The 20610-nt window shown below is 34.6% G+C and overlaps 1 protein-coding gene across 1 annotated transcript; it reads left to right on the plus strand.

The window, feature by feature from the left end:
• Positions 1-10409: 10409 nt before the first annotated feature.
• LOC145111655 (uncharacterized) lies at positions 10410-10922 on the plus strand. The gene has a single exon (XM_079047915.1). It carries the CDS (start codon positions 10410-10412, stop codon positions 10920-10922), a length of 513 nt encoding a protein of 170 aa, XP_078904041.1.
• Positions 10923-20610: the final 9688 nt, after the last annotated feature.

The raw sequence follows: 20610 nt of genomic DNA on the forward strand, positions 1-20610 counted from the left end.
GTAAACCCCAAAATACCATACAGTTATTTGATATTGTAATATGTTAGAACAGCATGCTAGTACTAGGCTAGGGATCTTCAAGAATTGCGTGATAGAATTGCCTGATTGTATGATGCCTGGTAGCCTAGGGTTTCCACTATATGAAATTGACATCATTACTGTAGTTGCTTAGTGTATGCATCACGGTCGTACATAATTAAGATCTTATAGCCTGAGAATGTTTGGTTTGGCCTTATTTCCTGTTCTTGTCTGATGAAGGGCTTAGGGTAGGATCAGATATTCGAAAGTATATGGGGTCCAGCGTTATGTATGACTAGCATACACTAGTGTTGCAGGGTTGGTGGAAGTTTCATGGATTGGTGAGTTGTGCGAGGTCAGTAGACCAGTCATGAGATAGTTAGCTTTCCTCTAGGAGTGAGGATTGAGCGATCACCATGCATGTGTATGTTGTTAGGGTATTGTGATGATACTTGAGACAAATATGGGTAGGTGTGGAATGTAGTATGGGCCCGTACTACTGAAAGCACAGGACCTATACGCGTAGCAAGGAAGTCACAATCCCTAGGGGTTAGTTGGGAGTTGGTTCCCTGTTATTTATGCGTATTATCTGATATCTTCCTGGTATATTTTCAGTATGGTGGTTACGAGGCGTTTTGTGACCGGATCTGGATCGGGATCAGGGAAAGGTGATCAGGGTGCTCCGACAGAGCCCGAGGTTATCGGCCAGGGTGGGCCAGCGTTGACAGAGGATCGCGTCAGAGAGATCATCCGCGAGGAGGTGGTCGGGATTGTCCGGGGTCAGATTCCGGAGATGTTTGGATCTATTAAGACCGCTATGACGGAGTATTTTGACGACAAATATGCAGCCCTAGCAGAGACGGCTGCCGCAGCAGCTACAGTGGCTGTAACAGCGGCAGAGGGAGGGGCTGGCAGAGCTTTTTTCAGTACCGGGACTTCGATAACATGAAGCCCCCGACATTTGATGGTACTCAGGATCCGATCAGAGCCATGAGGTGGCTCTCTGACGTGGAGGGTTGTTTCTTCACGTGCTCATGTCCTACTGAACAGAAGGTCAGATGTGCCCTGAACCTGCTGGCATCCGGGGCAAAGGACTGGTGGAGACTAATGACGAGATCTTATTCGGATGATCAGAGAGCTGATGTTACTTGGGAGCAGTTCAGGGATATGTTCCGCACTCGCTATATTCCACGGGTAGAGCGGGAGCGTCTAGCTCAGGAGTTTTTGGAGTTGAGGCAGGAGGGTGAGATCGTGATTGAGATCACCCGTATGTTCACAGAGATCGTGATTGAGATTACCCGTATGTTCACATTAGACACGCATGAACTCGACGAGTATCAGGGAAAATCGACGAGTCAACCAAGGATTTCACGACTTCTCGAGTTCATGAAGGACTAGACAAGTCGGTGAACTGCACTCGACGAGTCGGGTCAACATGGACTGTTGACCTTGACTGTTGACTTTGACTTTGACCAAGGGTTGACCAGTTTGACCTCTGGGGGTATTTTAGTAAATTAGAAATTTATGGAAATGGTTTGATGGTAACTATAGGTGGTGGAGTTCGTGTCGGTGATTCGAGAGTTTGAGTTTATCACTTCAGTGCGACATTTGTGAGGTGAGTTATCCTAACTATACTAAGGGGTCTAAGGCACCAAGGCCGGCCCATTGGATTCGATATCCCAGTAGTTGATTACGTGTTGAATATGAGATGATTATGCATGCTAGTTTGCTATGCCAGTTAGGTAGATCTATAGGACTACCTGTGTTACTGTTCGATTCTCAGTATGTGTTATTAGATGTATACGTGGACATGTTGTATGGGTAGGGTTGAGGTTGCACTGTCTCGTGCAGTGACCAACAAACCCTGGAGTATGCCATATATGAGCTGAGGGTCGGGAAGGCATACCAGACTCATATTGAGGAATCATTCACATACCAGTTACGAGCTGAGGACCAAGTGGTATGTCAGACTCGTACTGAGGGAAAGTCATATATGTTCAAGTTGTAGGACTGCAGGGGGCAAGCCAGTCATAACCTGTGGGCTCGAAAGCAAACCAGACTTATGTTGTGGGCTCGGAGGCAAGCCAGATGTGAGCTGTGGGCTGGAAGGCAAGCCAGACTCACACTGTGGGCTCAGGGGGTAATCCAGTCTGTAGAGCTGTGGACCCATTACATGTTGTTATTATGTGCATTGGTTGTTATGTATCGGTATATTGGGGGAACTCACTAAGCTTCGGGCTCACAGTTTCAGTTTTGGTTTCAGGTACCTCAGATGATCGCGGGAAGGCAAAGGCGTGATCGTACAGCTCCTCACATTTTATGACTATGTTTCTGGGATACTCTGATATGGAACTATTTTGAAAACAAATTTGTAATAACTATTGGTTTTTAAATGTTTTAAAAAAGATTAAATTTTGCTTGATTTTTATGGATGTTACATTTCAGATTACCGTTTTATAATTACTTAATTAAAAATGAAATTTTTGGTCATGAATTTTGAGATGTTACACATACCATATGAATAAATAAATTATTATAGCCATTTTTATAAAACAACCAACATAACAAATACAATGGTCATTGGCTAGTTTATGCACATCATATACATCAACATACACATAAAACAACCTTTGTTTTTCTAAGACAACTTAAAATGACAAAAGATGCATGAAACTTTTGTCACATAAAAAAAATAACAATTATAAAATTGTCATAGAAAATATGTATGAACTTATTTTTATACAAAAACAAGTTATCCATATTCTCCAAAAACTAAGATTTCTAAAAATCAAAAAATCTAACCAAACTTGCAAGGTGGCTCTGATACCAATTGTGTGGGTTTTAGTTCAAAAATAGTTTCAAAATATACAAAGATTTGGCAATGGAAGACTTAAAAATATGAACATAACATAACATTTTATACCGACCAATAATCTCCTTGCAAGTTATAGAAAGATAAAATACCAACCATAGAAAGGATGAAGAAATAACAACCTTTTTTGTTTTTCGGATCCTTTTGGGAGGCTTGGAAGTTGATGAAGAAGATGGAACCTTTGAGACACCAACAATGACTCAGCTTGATGTAGATGCTAGTCCATAAAATCTTAACTCTTAAGCTTTATATTCTTATCAAAATAAGAACACAAAGAGAGCAAAATATGCAAGTATTCTTCAACAAAATAGGAACAAAAGAAAGTGGGAAACTTGCACCATGAAAGTTATGGTTTTGAGGAGCTAGAATGAATCAACCATTTCAAGAATGCAAGCCTCAAATTTATATTTCCTTATAGTGAAGTCTTTAACCATTAGGTCATTCCAGTTTAGACAAGCATTTCCCTAAAGCTTGCATGTCTCCCATGCATGCACCATGCTTCATTTATTTTGAATAAACAAATTGGAAAGCCATCCCTCCTTTTGACTAACTCATTTTCGGCCGTCATGGAGAAAAAGAGAAGAAGAAGTTTATATTTTTTAAACTCAAAGTTTATAAGATATAAACTTTGTCTTTTGCTAAAAGACACAAAGCTTAACTAGTCCAATATGGTACACATGACTTATTAATTCATACATTATGAAATAATATATGATATATTACTTGCTAATGAAAATTAATTATTTCCTACAAATAAATAATTTCCAATTTAATTATAAGACTTTTATTGAATATTTATTAAAATCAATTTCTAATAAATAATCAATTATATCAAGTTGTTGTTAACGTGACCCATTAGTATCATATGTTAACTAGCAATATCACTTTAATATGATTCTTGAGCATACTAGACCTCTCATTGATTTCATCCTGAGTTTTATGATTTCCATGTTGAAACGGAAGGAGAAGTGTTGATCAGTGATCGCACACTGGTAGGTATGGATGAACCATTTAGCTAAAAGGAAGCGATGACAAGCACTAAATCTGTTGGGAGATTGAAAGTGTACAAGGACCATCTTAAAAGCCATGATGAATAAGAGGAAGAGCAAGGACAACATTTTGTTAACGTGTTCCAAGAGTAGTGAACATGAAGATAAGCAATGGGGACGAGGAAGAAGTAGAGGAAGAGGATTCGGTAGAGGAGAAAGAGGGTGTGGGAGAGGCATGGGTCGAAGTGACAAAAGCGGGTTTAGATGCTATGTATGTGGAGATTTCAGACATTTTGCTTGAGAGTGTTCTAAATGGAAAGACAATGATAAAGAAGCAAACTCGATCCAAGAGGAAGAACCAACACTACTTTGAAGCAATAAATCGACATCAAGATTATGAGGGTGAATGTGGGTTAATTTTGATGGGTCAAGTATTTGGTGTCTTTATTTTCTGCATATGTTTAATTAATTAATGGATAGTTTCTTATGTTAGAAAGAATGTAATAAATAGTGGGTAAGTGGTCCTTTTCTTTAGATCTTATTTCATATCTGAAGTGTATGTATGCTTTGAGAAATGAAGGCGAATTGTTCGAGCAAATATTACGTCTATTCATCTTGTTTACATTAATTTTTTCCATTTTGCAAATTACCAAGGGGCTGTTCCAACAATTTTTTATTGAAGCTAATAAAGATATGCTTCATTTATTAGGGGTGAGCATAATAACAAAAAAACCGAACCATAACCAAATTAACCGATATAACCGAGCCATTAAAACCGAACCATTACTGAAAATGGTGGTGCGGTTTTTTATTTTCATTAACCGATTACTAATGGTTCGGTTTTGGTTTTTCTGAGAAACCGAACCATATATAACCGAACCGAACCGATTAGGATATATAAAATTTAAAAATATTTTATATATTATATAATTGGTATTTATCTTATTGTATAAGGAAATAAAGGAATTTAAGGCCTTTATATTTGAATGAGATATGCAATTAGGGTATTAAGCACACAACAATTGAACAAGTCAACAAACACTATCATATTACCGCCGGTTCTCCCTCGTTATCGGCTATCCCACGACGAAAAGATTTTGATACTCAGTTACATATGAATGTTTGAATAACGTTTTTGATTCTCGCTTAATCGACTTTCGCACTCAATACAGAAGGTACTCTCAAATCTCAAGTCTCGATATTTGTTGGATACCATTGTTTAAACTTCTGATGTTCTCCAATCTATAGTTTTATTAAAAAAAATCTATTCTCGATTATGCATGATTGTTTGATTAGTTTTTTTTATTAGTTTTTTGTATTATCGATTATAGTTTTTTTTCCTAAATTTAACGCAAGTCGTTGATTCTTGGTGGCGGTGGGGGCTATTCCTTTACCCATAAAACAAAGATTCTATAAATTCATTTACGGAAAAATAATAGTTTAATACATTGCATTGGATCTTGTATATTTTACGTTAATGTTACTTTTCACCTGGAGTGGAGCATATAGGCTAACATCTAAATTTTAAATTTTCAATTATGAGTATGAGGGATAATTTAGTCATTTTTGTTGAAATAAAAAGAACAAAAAAAAAATACATATGTCGATGTTTTCATATTGTTTCCTTTTCATGCTTGCACTTTCTTCAATGTTTTATAAATGTCAATATTATAATATGGATGCCATCATGCCAATGTGTTCTATAGATATTTTTTTGCATATCAGTATCATAACAACCACTGTTAATGTGTCGAGTGCTTTTTGAATAATTTGTTGAATCAATGAATGTCAACGTCATAATATTCTTGTATATAGTCATATATTAGCCTACTAGCTTATAATTTGAATAACGTCTCAATGTGTCTTATTTATTTGTTATCTTCAGGAAATTATAGATGGAAGCAACGGCTACAGAGAACGGAAATAGAAATTTAAGGGATGAACCAGATCCGGTCATTGATGTTGATTATGAAAACAATGAACCGGAGAATGATGTGGATGACGTAAACGATGAGACCGAAAATAAGGGTGATCGTCCGAAGAGATCCTTCCTGTGGGACCATTTTACTCGCATTAAGCGTAGTAAAATTAAGGTAGAATGCACTTATTGTAAAATTATAATGGCAGGCGGTAGCAAAAAAGAATGGTACGAGTACCATGTCATATCATTTGAAGAATGTATGCAAACGAGCTCCACTTTACAAAAAAACAGATATGAAGAAACAATCCACATTAAACTTCAAGCCAGCAACAAAGGGGGAATCTGGGGGTAGTTTAGCTTCTCATCACTTCAACCAAGAAAAGGCTAGGAAATTCCTAGCTAGAATGTGTATCAAAGATAATAAGGTTATCGACAAATTTAGAAGCTCTCTTACACCAAACACGGCTGAAGCTTTGATATGCACACAAGATTGGCTACGTGCTACACCGCCGGACTTGCAAGAGACTCCCATTCATGGCCTACAACTAGAAGAGTTGCTCGTGAATTTGGAGAATTTAGAGATTGGTAATCATTTGTCCATTTCTCTATTTAATTAGCCTATTTAATTAGTTATTTAGTTTATAACTTTTTGCTTCTAAGCTTTTATCAATATTTTAAATGTTGTTTCTTTACAGATTACTTTGAAAAGGGGAAAAGGTCAAGTGATGATTCTCCCATGGATGAAGATTGAAGGCTCTTTTTTTTTCTTTTTTCTTTTTTTGCATTTTTAAGTATTGTTTTTCTCAGTTTTTTAAGTAAGATGTTGGTTTTGGGATGATTATCGCTTTTTTGAATTTTGTTTTTGCTTTTTATAGCAACACACTTTCTTATTTTCTTCACTTTTTAGTTTTATAACAGTGTGGTTTGTTTTTCTTTTTTCACTTTTTATATCAATTCATTTTTAGTTTTTGAATCATTTTTTATTGTAATTGTTAACCAATATTAACCATTAACCAAAACCATTAACCAACTAAAACCATTAACCATAACCATTACTAACCATAACCAATGGGTACTAAAAAACATTAACCGATTCTAATGGTTATGGTTCGGTTTTGACCTATAACCGAACCAAACCGAACCATACACACCCCTATCATTTATGCAAACTATTTAAAAATTGGTCAATAACGGAACAAATCTAATACTTACCCTTGATTCGATCACCGGGAACCTATCAAACACTGAAATGCAATCTATGAGTTCTAACTCTATCTTTATACGAGTACAATGTATGTATATATGTATGTGTTGATCTTAACACTAACTACCATTACTTATTGTGGATTTTATAAACAACCAACAGTTAGCAACAAGTTCTGATCGTTGTTGAATGTCTTTATGATAGTGCATTATTTGCTAATTTTATTTCTTAATCAATTTAATTTTTAGAACGACAAATTCATTACATACTAGTAATATGGTAGCAAAAAATAAAAAAATATTAGTAACATCTTTGAATTAGCGAAATAAATGTTACATCCTTCCTAATAAATGAATATAATTTTGCCACATGTTATTTTTTTCCTTCAATTTGTCAAATGTTAATTTGTAGTAATTTAGAGATATATATTTTCCACTTGTCACTTGTCATTTATTTTATTTTTCAATTTTCAATTTCAGTATATCATTAATTTAGTTTCTATAAATTAAATATACCATAATAACTATATTAATTTCAAATTTTAAATTTTAAATTTTAAATTTCAATTTTAAATTTTAAATTTCAATTTCAATTTCTAATAAATTAAAGGTTAAACCTTCGTAGTTAACATTTTGTTATAATTAAACAGTTTAGTACACGGGTCTGACACACGTAATTTTAATTTATTTATTTTTCGCATGTTCATTTATTTTTAATTTTTTCTCATAATTTTTACTTATTTCAATATTTAAATACAAATAAACTTCCCGTTACTTCTTTGTATTTTAACATTTTGTTTTAATCAATCCGTATATTATACGGGTCTTACACATAGTATCCAATATTCTACTGCAATAAATGACTTCTAACTCTATCTTAATCAAACTATAAGAGTATAACATAATCAACTCGAACTAGAAACCATTTCTTTGTATTAACAAAATAAAAGCTACATATCTAACATTAGAGTGTAATCTATGGTTTTTAACTCTATGTTTAATCCAACAGATTCGAATAACAAATCATTTCTTCGTTTTGGCTCCTTGAAAACGAACTCGTTCTTGGAATGCCATAAAACCCAAAATAATAGTAATTTGTAAAACTACATCAAAGGACTTCGTTGTTGATCCGAATGGGCTAAGGAAAGAAAGATATTAACACCAAACATGGGCTTGTAATACCATACCGGGTCAACACTTTCAAGATAATCAAATTAGTTGTGTGACAACTAACAAAAAATATGCTCTTTCCACCGAATATCAACCGCCTCCTTATTTTCTTATGAAGGCATGTTATTAAGGCCGATTCTCCAAATAAGGATAGTAATTGTTTTTAGAACCCAAGAATTCCATCTCGTCTTGTCAATATTCAGGTTACGACTTACGAGTCATGTAAGCGATAACACTCCTCAAATAAGCAAATGTGGACTCTCCTAAAGGCGTACACTTACACGACCAAACCCACTTTTTTTCAACACCGGAAGGCACGAATCCACTATTGATCTCAATTAGATCACGAAACTCGGATTCCCCTCGGTCTTTCTAATGTGACATAATACAATTGTCATGATTAATTTCATTGGCATGACATTTTATTATTTTATAAGTAAATTATATGATATGTTCCTAAATATCAAATTAGACGTTTTGAATGAGTATTGTCATTTTCTATTTATTTTTCTAAACTATTGTCATTTTCTATTTATTTTTCTAAACTTGCACGTTTCATCCCTTCAGGCATGAAATGACTATATTGTCATTTTTAACTTATTTTTATTTATTTTTTAATTGCTCTCTCTCTCTCTCTCTCTCTCTCTCAACTCCGACACCTCCTGCAACCACCACCAGTCACCACTTAAACCCAAATGAAAACAAAATCTGAAACATGTAATCAGTGCCAAATCGTAATCTAGAACCTAAATATGAAACCTGAAAACGCCAAAAACCTAAAATCGTTCATGAAATCCCCAAACAGAGCTCCAATCTCACACAGATGATGGTTACAAATACCTATGTTGTGGTGGTTTGAAACCTTAGATCGACGGTGATCTAGATGTAAAGAAGAGACACGACTGCTTAAGAAACCCTAACCGGAAATCAACAGTAGCCAAAACAGAAGTATGTTAAAACGGAGTTATGAAAAAAGAAATAAATGAGAGTACGTGTTCCTACGGTGATCCAAATGTCCAGAGAGAATAGATAAATGAAATATGTCTGCATTTCTCCAACACCACCATTTCTTCACTGCACAACCCACCAGAGAATGTAACTAGACCCAACTCCAAAGAAAGGTGGTGGATGGTTGTTCGTTGGCGGCTTCAAGTGTTATTCTTCATGAAAAGGTGGTGGTCGGAGTGTGATTAGTGTAAAACGACAGAGGTTTCGGCACACGAAAATAGTAGTCGTTGTTGGTGGTTTAAGGACATGTGATTTAGGGTTTTTTTCAAGACTTTAGAGAGGATGGAGAAAGAGAGGAAGAGGAAAAAGAGATACCAATAAAAGGAATAATGATGTGGGTTGGGAGGTGGGTTCGGGTATCAAGTGGGGCGATATTTCTTTTTCTTTTATTTTTTAAATTAATAATAAGAAAAATATGGAAATTGGGTAATCTAACCATTTTAAATGGGGTTTTCAAAAAATTAACCATCATATTTCAGTTTTTAAAAAATAATTAGTTACTCTAGAATGCTTCATTTCGTAGTAATGTTCACATTTCACAATTTTTATTTTATTTTCAAAAAATCTTTTCATTTTTTTGGATTCCGAATGCTACATTTCGAAATGCTTAATGTCACCGTTTCTCAATAAAAGGTCAAATTTTATGCACTAATATCATATATAGTTCACATTACTATGTTTTTTTTTTAACTTTTTGCTAAAATTAGTTTAAAAAAACGATTTTTTTTCTCAAAATTCCGGAATTGTTCTTCGGATTTTAGACTTGTTCTTCACATTCTGGAGTTTTTTTTTTCCAAAATTCGAAATTGTAGTCCGGAATGTGAACAGTAATCCAGATTGCCGTTTCAAGAGGAAAAAAAAAAGTTGGTCTGGAATGCCCATTCAGGATAAAGTGGTTATTTTTGCTAAAATAAATTTTATTGTTTTTCTTTAATAAACGTTAAAAAATGGTTAGATTACTTAATTCCCTATAGAAATACTATTAAATTAATTAAAAAAGAAATACACAAAGGGCATTATGGTCATTTTAAATCAGGTACGGACTTTAACTGCAATATATATATATATTTGGGACGAAACGTGCAATTTTTAAACATATAAGGGAGAGTCCAAGTTGACTTTTGAAATTAAGAACTACATACGTAATGGAAGTCCCACTAAGGAATTTGCTTTGTCAAAGGGGGTGAGACAAGGGGATCCGTTATCCCCTTTTTTGTTCATTATTGCGATGGAGGGACTGAGTGTTGCCATGAAATCAGCAACCTCCAAAGGCATCTTCGATGGAATCGGCATCCCAATTTCTGTTTCCTCCTTGTCTCATCTCTTGTATGTAGATGATGCCTTATTCTTGGGAGAGTGGTCTAAGAGGAATATTGCAAACCTGGCCAGAATTCTAAGATGCTTTTATGTCTCTTCTGGTTTGAAGGTTAATTTCAACAAATCAAAAGTTTATGGTATTGGGGTCCCGAACCATGAAATCATTAACTGGGCAATTCCATTGGGTTGTGAACCGGCATCTCTCCCTTTCACCTACCTCGGTGTTCTGGTGGGTATGAATATGAACCGTATGGCCTCTTGGTCCGCAATTGTGGATAAACTAAAGGCAAAGCTATCGGCTTGGAAAGAAAAAAATCTTAGTTTTGGTGGTCGGGTTACACTTGCTAAAGCTGTCCTTGGTAGTATCCCCACTTATTACCTGTCCATTTTTTATGCCCCCGATTGGTGTCATAAATTCGCTTGAAAAAATTAGAAGACAATTTATATGGGGAGGCACTGCTTGTAACAAAAGTATAAATTAGGTGGCATGGGAAAAGATTACAGCTCCAAAAGCGGTGGGAGGTCTAGGTTTGGGATAAATCCGATCTTTAAACCTTGCACTGCTCACCAAATGGTTATGGAAATTGAAAAGTGAACCAAACTCCTTTTGGGGCTCAGGTCATCAGGGGACTACACAACTTGTATGGCCACCATGCTCAATTCCAACCAAAGAGCCGGTGGACTGGAGTATGGAAAAGTATTGTGAAAAGCAAAGATGCACTAGATAGAATCAATATTCCTCTCGAGGAGGTAATGCAACCGGGAGAGTCAAGGGCTGGCTGGATATCTCCGTTTGTCGTGGATGGTGAATTTTGCGTGGCAGCCCTCCGGGATAGAATAGAAAGGGCATCCTTCCCGGTATGTGACGGTGTATTCCCATGGATAAATACAATCCCATTAAAAGTCTTGGGCTTTGTGTGGCGGGCAAAACAAAACCGTATTCCTTCGGCTGAAGCTCTTAAGAATAGAGGAGTTACAATGCCTTCGACTATGTGTAGTGCCTGTCGTGAGTTGGAAGAATCGGGGGATCATATTTTGGTGTCATGCTCACTAATGAAAGGTGTAATCCAGTTGATTTTCCAATGGTGTAACATCCGGGCAATTGAATTTCAATCAGTCTCAAGTATCATTGACTTTGCATCTAAATGGGGGAACTGCCCCAAAAGGAGAAAAACTTTAACGACGATTTTGTTTGGAACCCTATGGTGCTTATGGAAAGCCAGGAATGAAAGAATTTTTAAAAAACATAACTATGAAACGGCGAAAATTATCTCTGATGTAAAGGCTCATACCTATGTAAGGGTAAAACATAGAGGAGGATATGACAAATTAGATTGGAATCAATGGATCAATTCACCCTTTCTTTGTATCTGAAACAATGTAAAATCACCTGTACTAGTTTCTTGCTAGTTAGATGAATATGTTTGAAATAAAATATATCTTTTGCCGGTCAAAAAAAAAAAAAAAACAAAACAAAAAAAAACCATACGTAATTTGACTATTAAACTAGAGATAAATCGTGTAACTTACTCTTACTAGTCACTTAATTTATTTAGACAGTTTCACAATTTTCCTTGTGGTTTGGAAAAAGTACCAAGTTGACAACAATTATTAAAAAAACGCCACAAAAGATCTCTGTCGTTTCAATTTAATGGGTGATTGATCTTTACATATTTAAATTTACATATGTAAAATGACACGTATACATTTTTTAATTAATTTTAAACTTTAATTTATACTGGTTTATAATCAAACCACAATTATACATTAATTAAAATTTTATACTAAAAATTTAAAATTATTAATCAATTATTTTAAATAAATTATTAACTAAAATATATTGTTTTAGTTATATAAAATTTTAATCGATGATTTAAATAAATACGTAAAATTATATCTCCTTATAATCTGTATTAATTTTATTTTAATTTTTATTCAAGTGTAATTAAAATTTATAATTAAAATTTGAAATTTAAATTAAAAATCAATATGTTGATAAATAACATGACATTAATTAAAAGTCTTAATAAGGCGACACATGCAAAAAAAATATATTTTTTATTAGAATAAAAAGATTTTAATTAATTTTATTTAATAAACAAATAAATAAAATAGACCATCAATCCCATCAAACCTTTTTTTATCCCTTTTCTTCCTTCATCCACAACTACCACCACCATTAACCCTGTTCACCCTAAATGCTTCATCTTGAATACACGTCACCTTTTTTGAAGTGTTGATTATTATTATTTTTTTGAAATGTTGATTTTATAAAAATAGAAACGAATCCAAAGTAATGGAATAACTAATTTACAGTTACACACTGAATAGCACACCATAAACTAACCTTGTAAAGCTTACTAATTCTTATATGTAAAGAGGAATAACATGTATCCTAAACTCTTCATTAATTTCGATTTTTCTTGTGTATAAACTCAAAGCTTTCCACTTAGCCCCCAATCTAGTTTCCCATTTCACCTTTTTCTGTTGGAAATCCAATGTCCCTTTAATATTCCTTATATAACAACGTATAAACTAAACAAAGTATCTGTCTTATTTTATTGTGCAAAGCAATATGTTGTTGGGAAGTATAAACCCAAACCAGAACAATGTGAATTTGGAATGTATAAACACAGCTTGAGCCTATTTATAGAAACAACTTATAATACTCGTCTTCTAGGTATGATTGTTGATTAAGTTAAGTTTCATATCGTGACGCATGACACGTCATTAAGTAGCATCGTAACAGGCATCTTAGTCATGATGTGCCACCGCTGGAAAGTGAAAACCCTAATTCTCGGATTTTACGCCTTATTTAAAGGCTTTAATCCTTAGGGTTTGCCACTTTAAGCAGCCTCCATCTTCTGAATCGTTCCCTCATCCAAAACCCCTAGCCTTCATTGTTAAATTATGAGCTTTTGCTGCTTATTCTGTGAAGATTAAAGGAGAAGAATGTTCTTTTTGACCTTTTGTGAGTAAAAATCTTCCACCTTTATACTTCTTTCGTGTAGATCATGGTTTTTCTTTTAACCTCATGATTCTTGGAGTTTGAGTAACTCCAATATCCTAGGAAAAATTGTGGATGATTTATGGACCTTAAAGAGTTAGAAAGTTAAGTAATTGCACTCATTTCAAGCCATTCATGACACTTTGGTTATATTGGTCCCTTAGAGAGTTAGGGTTTAAGATCTTGTTAGATTGGACATGGGGAATGGAAGATGTTGAAATCTTTATCCATGCAAATCACCAGAAGGACTAGATATATGGTTTTGAGCTCTAGATCTTAAGGATCAAGAGCTTAATAAGTTAAGTTGTTTTGAAGTTAATCGTGATGCGGTCCTTTGAAGTGTTGCAATGCGAGTTGAGACTATTTTTAGCGTTTTATAGTAGGGATGCGACCAAGGAACTGGTCTTGACATGAGGGGCTTTGACCACTGACCGTTAACTTTTACCATTAGTTGTTGAATTCTCGACCAGTTTGACTTTTGGTATAACATTCGGATTCCTATGTATTATTCTTTAAGTTCTCTTATGTTAGAATTTAGAATTCTGGAGTTTTTTCTCCAACACCATGGTGATTTATTTGCCACGGCGTAGCGCCGCTATATGTACAAATCCTAAGTTCGAGCTTTGGACCCTATATATAGGATATGAGGGTTAGGGTTTCGACCATCCTCAGCCCCCATCACCCTACAAACATCCTATCAACTCTATTGTCTCCCAATCTTGATTTTAAGCTCATTTTGGTGTTGTTGGTGGTCTTTGAAGGAAGAAGGAAAGTATTGTGGAGTTAGAGATCAGCAAGAAAGCTTCACCCCAGCCTCTTGTGCACCTTCTAGACCTTTATAAGAGTTCAAGTTCCTTGCTTGATGGTTGTAACTTCGTGTATGTAGAATTTTATAGCCTTTTGGGTCCTTTTTTATGGTTTTGGTTATAGGTTCTTGGATGAAATCCAAATAAATCTTACAACTTTATAAACCTTGGGTATCCCTAGAGTGTTCTTTCTTTTAGATCTAGAACTTAAATGTGAATTAGAGCCATACATAAGATAAAGGTCATATATCTCTCTTTTTGACCTAATTTGGTATATGACATGCATGTCCACAAAGTTGGGATTTTTATGAACAATTAGGATGCCATGAAGTCTTCTAGAAAGTTTGAGTAGAAGGACTTAATGGACTAAGGAATTAACAAGGTTTCGAATCTACTAGCGTCTCCACAGCGTGGCCAAGAGTTGACCATTACACGATGGGAAGATCCATCATGTTTTATGGTCTAACCGAGACCACGGTGTGCAAAAGGCTTTGCCATGGTGTGGTGATATACAAGGTTAAATTTGACCGTTAATAGTTGAGTTTTTGACCAGGTTGACTTTTGACCAATTTGATAGTTTTAGAATGTAGACTAAGTCTTGACATTTTGTCTTACACTAGGTGGTATATAGTACCAGCTTCCCAATATTGTGAGTTGCGGTGGAAAAGGCTTTGCCATGGTGTGGTGATATATAAGGTTAAATTTGACCATTAACAGTTGAGTTTTTGACCAGGTTGACTTTTGACCAATTTGATAGTTTTAGAATGTAGACTAAGTCTTGAAATTTTGTCTTACACTAGGTGGTATATAGTACCAGCTTCCCAATATTGTGAGTTGCGGTGTAGTCTACTTTTTTTTAGTGAAATGGGTTTTCTCATTATATTAAATAGGATGCTAGATGGTCTTTGTGACTCATGCATGAAAGACTATAGGGGGGCCATGACATTTGTATGAAAGACCATGGAAGGACCATGACAATTATACGAAAGACCATGGGGGACCATGGTAGTTACATGAGAGACCATGGAGAACATAGCAGGAAAGACTGTATGGGGAATGTAGTTATGGAAGTGATTGTAAGACTATGGGTGAACCATAACACTCACATGGGTTGAAATATACCCATAATGGGGCCCACTGTTATGTACGGTATGTGGTATTTTGGGGAAGTCACTAAGCTTTGTTCTTACGTTTTATGTTTAAATGTTTCTGGTGCTTCTAGTAGTAAGGGAAAGAGCCGGATTGAATGCACTGCATCCACCAATGGTTTCATCATTTTTTGGATTCTTTCACTTATGAAATTGATGGAATGGTTTTACTACTTTAAAAATGAAAATTCTTCGTAGATAGTATTGATCAAGAATTAATTAAGTGATCAAAAAGAACTAATTAAATATGGACTCTTATATATATATGGAATGGGCCAAGTTCATTTAGGTTGGGCTAAGCTTTCATGGATGGTCCATGGAGCTTTTAACCCATGGATCCTATGTAAAAGAAAGGTCATGGGTATTAGGGTTTACATGGATGTAACCCTAATCCTCCATAATATATAAAGGGGTCCTTGGCTCACAAAATTGGCACAAGTGTGTGAAAATAAGAGTGGGCCGATTTTAGTGTGCATACATATTCTCTCAAGTTCTTCCAAGGTGTTTTGGTGATTTGTGATTCCATTTGAGGCTTCCACACTATTGGGGCTAAGCTCTTAAAGCTTGAAGACATCAAGCTACATCAAAAGGTATGTCATCTAACTAGAACTTTGTAGTATAGGTGCTTCATAATATGCTAGTTAGGATGAAACCTTGGAATAGTTAATATTTGCATGTATAATAGAGAAAACATAGATCCAAGGTTTATAGGGTTGCATGTACACCATAGGAGTGTTAGAATGCTCAAAACCCAACAGTGGTATCAGAGCCATGAGTTGTTTTCTGTTATATTGATGCAAATGTTTTATTTTCAAGTTGAAAAAAAAAGAAAAAAAAAACATGACGTTTGTCAAATTTTAAGATATTTACTTGTTTTGTGAAAAACGAATTATTTGTAAAATTTGAATCATTTGTTATATGAGTTGAATTAGGTCAAATTTAGTAAAAGATAAAATGATATGATTATTTTATAAGTTTTAAAAGTTTGATCTAAATGTTTTAAGGAGTTACATATTTTGTCATAAAAATTTGGAGCTCAAAAGTTTTTTTTTAAAGTTGTGATCTTAAGGGTTTTTGAAACTTCCATAAGTTATGGATATGAAAGTTTTTTTTTAAAAAAAAAAATTTGATTCAAAGTTTTTATAGAGTTACAAAATTTGGTGTTAATGTTTTAAAGAATTCCATAACTTGTTCTAAGTTATGGAACATGGAAAGTTTCATCATAAAACACCATTAATTCCATAAGTTATGGAATCCAAAGGTTTTCAAGAATTACAAAACTTGCCCTCAAGTTTTGGAATTTGAGAAAAGTTTTTTATGAAAAAAAGAATTGAATTCTAAAACTCTTGGGTTCATAACTTAAACAATTAATTAAATGGTTTTAATTTTGAGTTTAATAATTGGAATTATGATGTTTTGTTGAATAGTTCAAATTAACTCTTATGGACTTTATTAATAGTTAATTAAAGCGTTTAATTAAAAGAGTATTATTAAATCCATAAATATATGGTTTGAGTTTAATTAAATTAAAAGTCTAGTTTAATTAATAGATTAAACCACCAAGTATTTTAAATGTCTAAAATACACCCTTATACTATTATAATATTAAAAGTTTAATATATTATATGTATAAGAGCAAGTCGTCTTACCATTAGTAGGCCTCATTCACGAAGCCGGTCTATAAGGGGGGTATAAGGTTACTGCCTATAAAATGGCAGTTTAATGGGTGTCCACTCTCACTCACCGCTTCCTTGACCGGTGGAGGGTCGTTAGCCGAACAGGTAGGACAAGGACTATAATTCTCCCTTCATTATAAGTATAATGATAAATACTAAGTAACTAAACACTTATAAATTCTCAATCTTAGTTACTTAGGAAAATGTGAATAAGGTGCTAATCCATGAAATTACACTTTGCACTTTGTTTAAGCTGTTAGTGGAGCGTGTGTGGTTAACCGGCACACTAACCTGGACTTAACAAGGTAGGCAAAGGGTAACTGAATGTTTATCATAGTATCGTTGGAGCGTGTGTGGTTAACTGGCACATCGATTGAGGGGTAAATATTAAGGGTACCAAGTATATTTGCATGGTTACTTCACACCTTGTTTTGTGATCCTCGGCATCCCAGTCACAAAACTTGAAGGGCACACTCGAGATTGAAACATGCCATTGAAAAGTTCAATGAATCTCAAAAGAATCTAGGAGTTTCAAAACCAATTAAAACCTAATAATACATTTCATTTATCTTGGTGGAAATTGGTGAATCGTCATTCACCTACCTTCAAATATTTTATAGCTTGGATTACGACATCCCTCTTCCAAGTTATAAAATAGTTTGTTGGGTCCTAGCCTTAATATATCATATTGGGTGTTATATTAAGGACTTAAATCAACTTTACGTGAATTTCTCCCATTGTTGATGTCTGGTTTAGACAACAATGATCTTCCCAAACCAAGCTTTCCTAATGAATATGACTTCCCGAGTTTGGCTCATGGAAGTCATACTTCTCTTCCTCCACCTCCTCCAATTATTCTCCCTAACCCACAAGTTCAAGGTCACTCAAGCCCTAATGGCAAGCAAGGTCTATGTATGATCACATCTTAGAAATGAAGTCACATATTGACAAGCCGGGAGAGTTGGGTGTCAAAGTCTTGAGAAAGTTGGATGTTCAATCACTTTCTAAGTCACATAGTGAGTTACTTTGGGACTACTATGAAACAGACTATGACATGAACCTTAATGATCATATCTATTTGCTTAGTGCTGCTGAATCAGCAATGATTTGGAACGATAGTAAAGCAAATTTGATTAGAAGATCAACTTCCCAAAAACTTTATGGACAGTGACAATGGTGACACTGGAAATCCAGAAAAAGCATTCTCTTCCCAATGGAAAGGGATTGGCCATAGTCAACCCGGTTGACCAAATGGTAAAGAGAAAGGCTAAGTCTGAGATAGTCCCATTACCAAAGGGTCCATATGTTTATTTTGCCAAATGAAGGGGCATTGATTGCAAAGCTGCCAAATTTACCTAAGGATGTTATAGTCAATAAGTTTGACTCTACATCAGGTAGAGTCCATTATCTAACTCTGTTAAGTTCTATTCTGAGATCCTCATTACATGATGTGACTGGGTCACATGTTGATGTTTTAAGAATCAAAGAATAGAGAGAAATCTTAAAGGAAGTATATGCTGATTCTGATCGCGAAGGTGGATTTCGATCGCATCAGAATTTTGAGCAGTTGCTTAAGAAGTTATGATATATTGCTAAGGAATAGATAACAACAATTTTCCATGTGGATTGTAAGGATAAGTTTTTCCGCAAAGTTTTAAAATAAAAGAAAATTGTTTAATTTTATTTATTTGAAGTATCTTTACAATGACATTTGTGGAAAATTGTTGCTTATATGATTCCACTGACAACAATATTGGAAAATGGATTTGATTTTTTTCATTTGCGGTAGTGTCTAAATTTACCAAATCAGGAAAGTTCCTCATCGCCCAAGTTTCAATTGGACCGAAACTTGGAATCATGCAAGTTGAATAGTATGATGAATGAGAACTTTCAAGCATTGGAAAATCAAGACTAATTACTGGTTCACATGGATATGTGAGTCAAGTGAAGAACTAAAGGGATCGAGTACACATTCTTGTGCACTGGTCATGTCCACCATAAAGCTCGTTAAGACTATTTGATTTACTAAAGTTTAGTAAATATGGTTATACTTACAAGTTTAAGTATAATTCTGAAACATTGGAAAAGTCTCAATGTATGGCAGAACGAATGGGAAGAATCAAATTAGGCAGAAAGATAAAAGTTTCTCAAATCTGAAAAGATGGGAGAGTACTTTAGTATCATGTTTGTGATCATCTTAATGATTTAGAAATCATATCACAATTAGTCCTCTAAAGGTCATCTTAGTGCATTCTTATGACTAAGAAGAGGAGTCATGAATTGTTGAAATGGTTAGATTAGGAAGATGAGTCATACTTCGTTCCAAAACAATTCTTAGAGTCATACTCCAAGATTGTAACTTGAGTGACATATCTTAAAGAAAGGTTTAAAACACTTGTCAAATGTAAGAGTAAAAGTGTCCTACTCTTGTACATTTGAAATTGGTAAGTTGTGATGTTTTGGATAAAACAAAGACCAACTAAGGCCAATTGTGTGAAGTGTTTGTCTTGATAAAGAATCCGCACTATCTCTTGAATATTTGGAAAAATAGTCTTATATGTCAAGAGGATAGTGGGAGTCTTAAAGATCCTAAAAAGAATTTCAAGAACTAATCAAGAATAAAACCTGAGGTTCTTCACTAGCACACGACTTGAGGTTTATAACCTATCGTGTTGACATATTCTGTGCCCATTCCAGTTAAAGTTGGCTTTGCATAGGAGTTCTGAAAGTTCTCAATTGGTTGCATAACAACTTGGAAGCAATGGCAGGCCCTGTACTGCCAGGTGGCAAGAAGTTAAGATTGCATAAGTTCAGTCCATATGAGTTTGGATTTGTCATTATCCTTGTCTTGTGACTATGGTTTTGACGATTCACATGGATAAAGACACATACACCATAAAATCTAAGGGTCATAAGGTTTCTCTCCGATTCATGAAAATGATGGTGAGGAAACACTTCCACCAAGTAGATTTGAAGCAGATGGCAAAAGGTCTAAACAATTGAGACTATGATTACGGCATCCCTTTTCATAGTTCTGAAATTGTTTAGACACACATGCATGCTATCTAAGGAAAGGTGTATGATTTTGATAAAGTTTTATCAAAGCATCTCGTATCAGAAATCTGAACTTTGGTAAGAAAGTCAATAAAGTATTGATTTCTAGAAGCCCAGCTGATTTCTGAGTACATGTTAAAGCTAGTAGGAGCATAAGTGTTATGCTAATAATCATCATGTTAGTGGGAGCATGATAATTATTGTTAGTGTTGCAAGTTAGCAATGTTAATTATAGAAAACAAAAGTTTCAATTCGTGAGGCTGCAGGGATTGAAAAAGTTGTTTTGCTATAATTAAGGGAGAGGATATACTTCATTTCAGTTCTAAAGGCTTAGATTGAGACCTTAATCATCTTTAGTCAAGAATATATATATGAATTTCATGTTGGATTGGTTCAACTTAAGGAAATTCTATATATTGCG

This window comes from Lactuca virosa, chromosome 5 (genome assembly GCF_052849685.1).
Source record: "Lactuca virosa cultivar CGN04683 chromosome 5, Lactuca_virosa_CGN04683_v6, whole genome shotgun sequence".
Taxonomy (NCBI): domain Eukaryota; kingdom Viridiplantae; phylum Streptophyta; class Magnoliopsida; order Asterales; family Asteraceae; genus Lactuca; species Lactuca virosa.